Raw genomic sequence first — 9,253 nt, 5'->3', positions numbered from 1 at the left:
GATCTTTCCTGTGTGCACACTCGGGGCTCCGAGAATAAATAAGGGGAATATTCACATTCTGTTTCTGCTCGGTTAGCTACCGGGGTTTGCACAACCCTACCACGGGGGTTAAACATGGCCTCTGATGCGATATGATACTCTGGTACGATGGTGGTCAGTTATGCTATGCCAAAAGAATTTTGAATAAGAACATTTTTGAACTTTCGCTCTGATATTTTGATAACATATTCTGACTTTGCATTCTGAAAATAAAGTGTTTTGTTCTGCATTCTGAAATCTGTAAATGCTCATGTTTGCATATTAGTATATGTTCTCTGCTTACTGAGTTGTTGATAACTCACCCCTATCTCCATAATATGTTTCAGATAATTTTGATGCAACAGCTGAAAATCAGGGATAGGGAATACTTGCAAATTTTGTGGATCATAGAAGACTATGTACCCTAGGGTACAATGACTTTTGGAGAGTCTTTTGGTAGCGTTAATATTTTATGTGGCTTTGGTATGTTGAGTATTGGATATTTTTAGTCCTTGTGGAAAAGTTTATCTATATCAATGAGACACCACTGATATGCACTTATGTAGGAACATGAATATTTGTGTTGAACAAATAGGTTAATATGTTATGGAGATTCTGGTTTATTTTTAAAAGTATTATTTGGAAATGATTTTTTAGTAATATGAGTTAACTCTCCGGACCCTCTGGGGTCGGGGCGTTACACAAAGTGTATTTATCTCAAAACGTAAAAAAGATTTACAACACAAAATGCTTATCTATCCGCTTTGACCAAACAAATCATCCAGTTGTCTGCAGGAACTTGGAGTTTATTAGATGCACAAAATCCATTACCATCTACCAACATGTTATGGAGGCCATTAATCCCTTGCTTAAAGGCTTACACAACTGGAAAAAAATAAAAATAAAAGAAAGTTAAAATGCATGTATTATATATATATATAGGATAATACTAGAGCCATTGCTAGAGGCTACGCTTGTTCTTTTTTTACATTTAATACTTTTAAATATTTTTAAAAAATAAAAAAGTTTTCAACATCATTAAAAAAAAATTTTCTTAATTACGAAGTAAAAAAAAAAAAACCCTACTGGAGCTCCCAGCATGGGAAAACTGTATTTGGATGTTGAACTGAGTTGAGTTGAGTTGAATTGAGATAATAAAATATTGTTAGAATATTATTTTTTAATATTATTATTATTTTAAAATTTGAAAAAATTGAATTGTTTATTATATTTTGTATTGAAATTTGATAAATTTGTAATGATGAGTTGAGATAAATTGAGATAGGTTTAGGAAGCAAACAAAGTGTTTTTTTACTTCATGATTAAGAAAGTATTTTTTCATAATGTTGTGAGTTTTTTTTTTTTAAATATTTAAAAATGTTCAAAAAATTTATGTAAAAAGAGAAAAAAAACACATAAAATAGCCTTGCAAGAGCTCTCAACGGAATTCTCCAACGGTGGCTCTAGTAATATCCACACACACATATATACACACATAGTGTGAAAGGTGTTAGTTTCCCTTCATAAAAAGGCAATGCGGGGCTTAATTATTTACTATTTAGCTTATAAGTTATATCTTTCCATTAATAAATTCTCATACTTAAAATTTGTGTGTGTGTTTTTTTTAAATACCCATATGGGTTTGTTTATTGATATATTTTCGTCGACATGCAATTATTCTGTCTTTCCAATTTCGTAATTTTTTATTAAATCAAACTCGATCGTTGTTGACCTATTAGCTGGATACCTTTTTCTTTTCAAGTAGAGATTATAATTCTTCTCTAATCCAATGAGATCACTAGCCTTTATTAGACATGTCGGCTTTCAGGGACTAGAGTGTTAACACCCTTTCAAACCCAAACCTGTTTAATTGATACTTAATGATCATATTCATTCATATGATATTTAAGTTCTAGTTAGCTGGAAAAAGACCTAAAACCCCATGCAGATCTCGAAAGAAAAACAACAAATAGCATATAATTAATTAGGCTGGTAGATTTATTTTATTATAAAAATACAAGAACCAGCCTTAGCTTTAGAGAGAGAGACACCTCATTCTCTCTAGAAACCACTGTCAAATCAAAACCTGCACAAAAATGGGAGGAGCTTCGGCTCCTTCCTCCCTCCTTCATCTCTCCTCCATCTCCTTTCTAGTTTTCTTCTTTCATTTTCTTTTTTTGGTTATTTTTTCAGGATTAAGGCTGTGTTTGGGTAACAAAGATACCTCAACACTTTTCAAGTATTCTCTTACTTTTGAAAATACTTCACATGCCAAACAACTTAAAATATTCTCAATGGGACCCACAAACCAACTTCAATATCTACTCATAACTATTCACAAACATTCTATAATACTTATCACTATTATATATACATAAAAAATAAAATCGCTATAATATTTATCACTATTAAATATAAAAAAAAATCATTATAATATATAAATAAAAAATAAAATCATTATAATATATAAATAAAAAATAAAATCACTATAATATTTATCATTATTAAATATAAATAAAAAAATCATTATAATATATAAATAATAAAAAATCACTATAATATATAAATAAAAAATATTTATCACTATTATATATAAATAAAAAATAAAATCTCTATAATATATAAATAAAAAATAAAATCACTATAATATATAAATAAAAAATAAAATCACTATAATATTTATCAAAAATATAAATAATAAAATCATTATAATATATAAATAATAAAAAATCACTATATATATAAATAAAAAATATTTATCACTATTATATATAAATAAAAAATAAAATCACTATAATATATAAATAAAAAAGAAAATCACTATAATATATAAATAAAAAATATTTATCACTATTATATATAAATAAAAAATAAAATTGCTATAATATATAAATAAAAAATAAAATCACTATAATATATAAATAAAAAATAAAATCACTATAATAATATATGAATAAAAAATAAAATCACTATAATATATAAATAAAAAATAAAATCACTATAATTAAATATAAATAAAAAATAAAATCACACTATAATATATAAATAAAAAATAAAATCACTATAATATTTATCACTATTAAATATAAAAAAAAATCATTATAATATATAAATAAAAAAAATCACTATAATATATAAATAAAAAATATTTATCACTATTATATATAAATAAAAAATAAAATCGCTATAATATATAAATAAAAAATAAAATCTCTATAATATATAAATAAAAAATAAAATCACTATAATATTTATCACTATTAAATATAAATAAAAAATAAAATCATTATAATATATAAATAAAAAATAAAATCACTATAATATATAAATAAAAAATAAAATCATTATAATATTTATCTCTATTATATATAAATAAAAAATAAAACCACTAAAATATATAAATAAAAAATAACATTACTATAAGATTTATAACTATTATATATATATAAATAAAATCATTATAATATTTATCACAATTATATATAAATTAAAAATAAAATCATTATACTATTTATCATTATTATATATAAAAGTAAAATAAAATCACTACAATATTTATTAATATTAAAAAATCACTATAATAAAATCATTATAATATTTATTACTAAAAATAAAATCATTATAATATTTATGGGACCCACACATTTTTCAACTACCTACTCAAAAGTCAACAACTCAACATACTTCACACATCCAAACAACTCAAAATACTCTCAATGGGACCCACAAACTCACTCCAATTTCTACTCATAACTATTCACAAACATTCTCAACACTTTTCAACACTTTTCAACACCCAAACGTACCCTAAGTGTGGAGGAAGGCCGATCTGTTGCTCTCCAGCATCCGACGACCACCACATGCCCTACCTCATGTTTTCCAAGGCGCCAATACTTCAGATGGGCGAAGAATTTCGCCGAACGGGGCTGTGCATGAGTCACATGAGCGGTTCAAAGTTAGCGAGTGAGCCATACAAGCATCCATGCACCACCGCTAAGGGTGCTCTTTTGCCACCTTGTGCGGCTTTTCTGAGTCTAGGGCCATCGGTTATTTCAAAACTGACAGATCGCCATATTCCTAGGGTGGCGTGTGACTCTCACGCGCCATCACAGTCACTTTGTTTGTCTTTTTTTTTTCTCTTAGGTTGAAAATGCGGTTCTATATTTTTCCAAGATGTAATCCATTTTTTTCATGTATCTTTAATTTCTGTTATGTATTTTGTTTTAGAAAATAAAAACAAAAAACATAGTCTCTTGGACTTTTGTCCATAGAGTGTGTCCTCTATTCTGTTTTAGACGGAGTATGGGGCTTGTAAACTCTGTCTTGGACAGAGTTGTGTTGTCTCTCAGATAGTGGTTTGTAGAGGTTTGCAGCATGGACTAAACCATGTCAGTTACAGTTGGATATTGGGGAGCTATTAATGTTGTAGTTAACTTGTTATGCATGTTTCAGGTTAAAGTTGTAATGTCTATTATTAATAAATGCAATATGTTTTATATAAAAAAAATAATTAGGCTAGTTCCCCACCCTCACCTCGGCCCCCACACCCGCTTGGGTGGGGGGCAATTTTTGCACTGCACCTCAACACCGACTCTATCTCATTCCGCTTGCATTCGTTAAACGAACAAGCGTATTTTTTTTCGTAAATCCATAACAAATACAATAAATATGCCCCACTACAAAAATGACAAAGAAGGCAAGTGTTAACGTCGTGTTACGTACGTCTTTGGGCCAAGTTCCAGCAACTCAATTCTTCGGAATTGGGCCTGCAAAAATAGAGAAGAAAGCAGCTGGGAGATGGTTACTTTGGAGCCGGGGAGTCTCCAATGCCAAAGTTAGTATCGTATTGTGAAAGTTTATAAATAATGAAAGAGTTTAGGTGCCAGAGAGCTTTTTTCGTATCTGGAAGTTGCTATTTACATTGGAACCTGGACGGGTGAAAGATTATGTTTGCCCCCATGGAGTCTGTGCCCTTTTCGTTGTTCATTTTGTCATAGTCCTTTAATACAGCATGCCTCTGCAACAGTGTCATTAATGTGGCGTGTAGCTCGAGTGGTGGTGCCATTAATGCGGCGTGGTTTCTCGATTTGCTTTATTTTGTTGGTATCTTCAGTGGTTCGTCGATGCTCCAATGTCAGAAGATCAAAAGTTATTCATCTTTTCCATTATACCCTATACAAGTTCCCATGAGTAGAGTTCGGCCGAGCGACGTCAGACCTATCCGTCCCATTAGCCATCATTGTTTACTTTCCTTGCAGGCGACTTACTTTATGGGCAGGTTTGGGCCCTGGGGCCAGGGTGTCGGGTTGAAGCCCAGTATTATGAAGTGGGGGAAATTCCCTTACAACGAGAATAGATGCTTTGATGACCACGAAGTAGAAGTTCCACATAAAAATGAAAAAAAAAAAAAGAGAACAGACTTTTGGAGTTAGGGTTATGATAAGTGCACCGTTAACAAAATTTGCTCGCCCCACCTAGGGTAACGGGTTGGCTAGGTAACAAGTTATGGGCAGGCTGAGTAACAAGTAACGGTTAACCCATTATCAAGCCCTATAATTAATACCAAATAATGATATGGTATTTTTTCCAAGACTCGTTAGAACTTCCATTCTCTAGATGGAGACAATTTAGGTAGAATTTAAAATTTAAATATTTTTGATAAAGTAACACTATCAAATTTGTTAGTTATAAAATGAGCAGTAATATAATTTTATTTATATTATTATTCATTAATCATACTTTTTTTTAATAAGGATTATTTCTCATGAAGATCCAAACAGAAGTTAATTAATTGCTCATGGAGAAAACCCTTAATACTTGAGACAAATAGGCTCTTATGGGTTTGAGGCTTTAAGGATGCCTGCCCACATGTTATACCTGCCCGGCTGCCCCTACTTCGGATTCAATTAAAGCCCTTATAACCAACACCATGCCTTGCCCATCAACGACAGCCCATATGCAATCTACCCTGATTCTTCATCAAAGGGTCCTGATTTATTTTCTGTGATTCAAATACTTCATCTTATCCGTATGATTGGGAATCACAAATCTTCAATATGGGCGGCTAAGCTGTGTCCCAAACTTGTCCCCATAATGTAAGGACATGGCCTCAATTGTGCTGTTCATGTGAGAAACACCCTTAGCTGCCCATGTCCAAATTCACAAGGTAATTAGATACCTTTGCACGCCCCATGCCAAGTTGCCAACTGCTCTCCCCCGCTCCTTTTTTGGTGCGTGAATCTACAGTCTACTTTCTAACCAAAGGGAATCCAAAGTTTCCAAACTCCTTAATAAAAAAATAATGATGCATCCTCCGAAAATTAGATGCTAGAATTACATTATCAAATGTCTAGATCATGATGACAAGTGGTGAGGAAATTAACTTCATTATATTATAAAGAACTTAAAGATTATAATATTAATTAATGCAATTTTCTTACAAACTAGCTTCATCATTTGAGATAGTAGATAATCATGATCTACATATATGTTACTTTTGCGATGTCATGTATTATATGAACTTTGTGATAAATTCATCAGAAATGGAGAGTTCTAATTTATTAATAAGCATGACAATGATGGTACTTTAAGAGAAAGATGGGTGATAAGCATGGCACTCGAGAGGTAAAATCCCTTTTGGTGAAGTCAAAATCATATGAGAACTGATACATCCACAAATGAATTATACAAAATAATGATCACATAAACTAATATGATTTCATCTGATCTAATAGATCTATTTTATAATAAAATAACTTTACAATCAGATGAATCACATAAAATTAAATCAGTTTGTAGAATTTCTTTTATTTAATCACTTTGTAGTTAAAGTATTTTCCAAATCATATTTTATACGGAGGGTAAGATCTATTTGAGAGCAACTAATGTGCCATGCACGCGCTTCAAGTAGAGATGGTAATGCGCATTTCTCTATTTTCGTAGACAGTTTCCATTAATTAATCTTCATCACTGTCTTTCCATCTCCAACTCTATATAATACGCCCTGAGTACCAATATTAGGCATGCCAAGCATTTCTCTGCCTTTTTCCCCTAGGAATTATATTCCCAACCTCGCCGGAACATAGAAGAATTTATTGTGAAGTTGCAAACTAAATCTGGTTTTGGTATCATAACCGATTATTTAGTTTCAAAATTTGATAGAAACATCTTGATCAAAAGTGGGAGGAAATTAAAGTGTTTCAATATCTAAGTTCGTCCCAAAATGGAAAGATGTATGGCGTTCGACAAAGAACTCAACCTTGAGGCCACAGAGCTTAGATTAGGTCTACCCGGCATCAAGGAGTCAGAAAAGCAACCATTTAGTACCATCAAGAGCAACAAAAGAGCATTTCCCAACATGGATGAGAAGTCATGTGGATCTAAGGACGGTTCTAAAGCGTCACACGCACAGAAATGCAACCAAGAAATTGCTTCACCAGCCAAGTAAGCACTGTTTGTGTTCAATTTTGATATTGTTACATGAAACCTGGTATTATATAATATTGTTTGTAATTTATGAATAATATTACAGTTCTTATGTTTTGACTACAAGAGCTAGCTAATCTGGTTGATAGATATGTCTTATTATTATATATAGGGCACAAGTTGTCGGGTGGCCACCTGTGAGATCTTACCGGAAAAACTGTTTCCAAGCAAAGACAATGGAGTCTGAAGCCACCAGCGCGTACTTGAAAGTTAGCATGGACGGAGCTCCTTATCTAAGGAAGATTGATTTGAAGGTCTACAAAGGATACCCGGAGCTCCTTAAGGCCTTGGAAGACATGTTCAAGTTCAGTGTAGGTATGCATCTTCATCTGAACTTACATCAGTGCATGGTGGAGAAGTAAGAAAATGGTTATAATTATAATTATTCAACTTTTTTTATTCCTCATTTCCTTTCGTTCCTTCTTGATCAGGTGACTATTCTGAGAGTGAAGGCTACAATAATGGATCAGAGTTTGTGGCGACTTATGAAGACAAAGATGGAGATTGGATGCTGGTTGGAGATGTCCCATGGGAGTAAGTTCTCTTCTTTAGTACTACCTATCTCTCGGTTTACAATTTCTTCTAAAAAAAAACGAAAAAAAGAAAAAGAAATGACGGAAAATTTAGTCTAATAGTCATTTTGGTTTGATTGCAGTATGTTTATATCCTCGTGCAAAAGGCTGAGAATCATGAAGGGGTCAGAAGCTAGGGGCTTGGGTTGTGCCGTGTAAAGTCCCCTAATTTTGAGCCAGTACTATTAAGGACGGAGAAGAAAAGGAGATCCATTTCTCTGGAAGATCACCGAACGTTAACTTTATATCCATGAAGAACCTGATCAGAAAGGGAAAAGAGAAAAAAGAAAACAAAAAGTGCATGTGTATAGTTTCCTAGATTTGCTTTGGGATGAATTGTATAAAGTTTCGAGAAATATACATGTATAATTACTACATACGTACGTTCCACGGTTTCTTTGTTCCACGTTCGACTATGCATGAAGGAAGTTGTAGTCCAAAACTTGTGTTACAAAAAAAGTAATCTCAACGCTGTGGGAGACATGAAATTAATCACATCAGAATAGGTCCATTTTTTGGGTGTGGTTGTGTCGAAAGATCATAGCAGCATCGATACTAGCTATATGCGTAATCTAGCACCAATGAGACAGCGAGATCAAGGATAGTGAGATACTTGAGACTGCAGAGATAGAAAACAGGAGAAAACGGAGATGGAGATCATCACGAGGGAGACGAGCACGACGAGGGAGACCAGAGAAGAAAAAAGAGATTCTTAGATCGAGAAGTGATATTGACAAAGAGATGTCGTAAAAGGAAATTCATAAATTGATTTTAGTGAATGCTTGAGAATGAGATAAGATAAGCATTTTATAAATAGTAATAAGAGGGTTTATGAATAGTAGTGAGATAATTTGAATTAAGTAATTTTTTGGATCTTGAAAAAGGATAGAGAAAAAATTGAATAAAAAGTATTAGAAAATTAATTAAAATATTGTTAGAATATAATTTTTTAATATAATTTTTATATTGAGATCTGAAAAAATTGAATTATTTTTTTTATTTTTTGTTTAAAAATATGAAAAAGTTGTAATGATTAGTTTGAAAATGTTTGTGATTGAGTAATGTTTAAGAAGAAAATAAGATGAGATAAGATGGATGAGATGAAAATAGTTTCCAAACCCTAAAACTATATATTGTAACATAGATTTAATATATCATATGAAACTATATATGTCAAT

The 9,253-nt window shown here is 31.6% G+C and overlaps 1 protein-coding gene across 1 annotated transcript; it reads left to right on the top strand.

Annotated features, from left to right (window-relative positions):
• Positions 1 to 7,043: 7,043 nt before the first annotated feature.
• LOC108995204 (auxin-responsive protein IAA4-like) lies at positions 7,044 to 8,752 on the top strand. Its single transcript, XM_018970720.2, has 4 exons — positions 7,044 to 7,461; positions 7,616 to 7,818; positions 7,935 to 8,037; positions 8,159 to 8,752. The coding sequence occupies exons 1-4, from the start codon at positions 7,241 to 7,243 to the stop codon at positions 8,232 to 8,234; spliced, it is 603 nt and encodes a 200-aa protein (XP_018826265.1). The 5' UTR covers positions 7,044 to 7,240; the 3' UTR covers positions 8,235 to 8,752.
• The last annotated feature ends 501 nt before the right edge of the window (positions 8,753 to 9,253 follow it).

This window comes from Juglans regia, chromosome 11 (genome assembly GCF_001411555.2).
Source record: "Juglans regia cultivar Chandler chromosome 11, Walnut 2.0, whole genome shotgun sequence".
Classification (NCBI taxonomy): domain Eukaryota; kingdom Viridiplantae; phylum Streptophyta; class Magnoliopsida; order Fagales; family Juglandaceae; genus Juglans; species Juglans regia.
The sequence above is the reverse complement of the archived record's forward strand: the minus strand, read 5'-3'. Positions and strand labels throughout refer to the sequence as shown.

Coding starts and splice junctions, on each gene's coding strand:
- LOC108995204 (XM_018970720.2), top strand. CDS start 7,241: ATGGAAAGATGTATGGCGTTCGACAAAGAACTCAACCTTGAGGCCACA. Junction 7,462..7,615: donor GAAATTGCTTCACCAGCCAA/GTAAGCACTGTT, acceptor TATTATATATAG/GGCACAAGTTGTCGGGTGGC. Junction 8,038..8,158: donor GTTGGAGATGTCCCATGGGA/GTAAGTTCTCTT, acceptor GTTTGATTGCAG/TATGTTTATATCCTCGTGCA.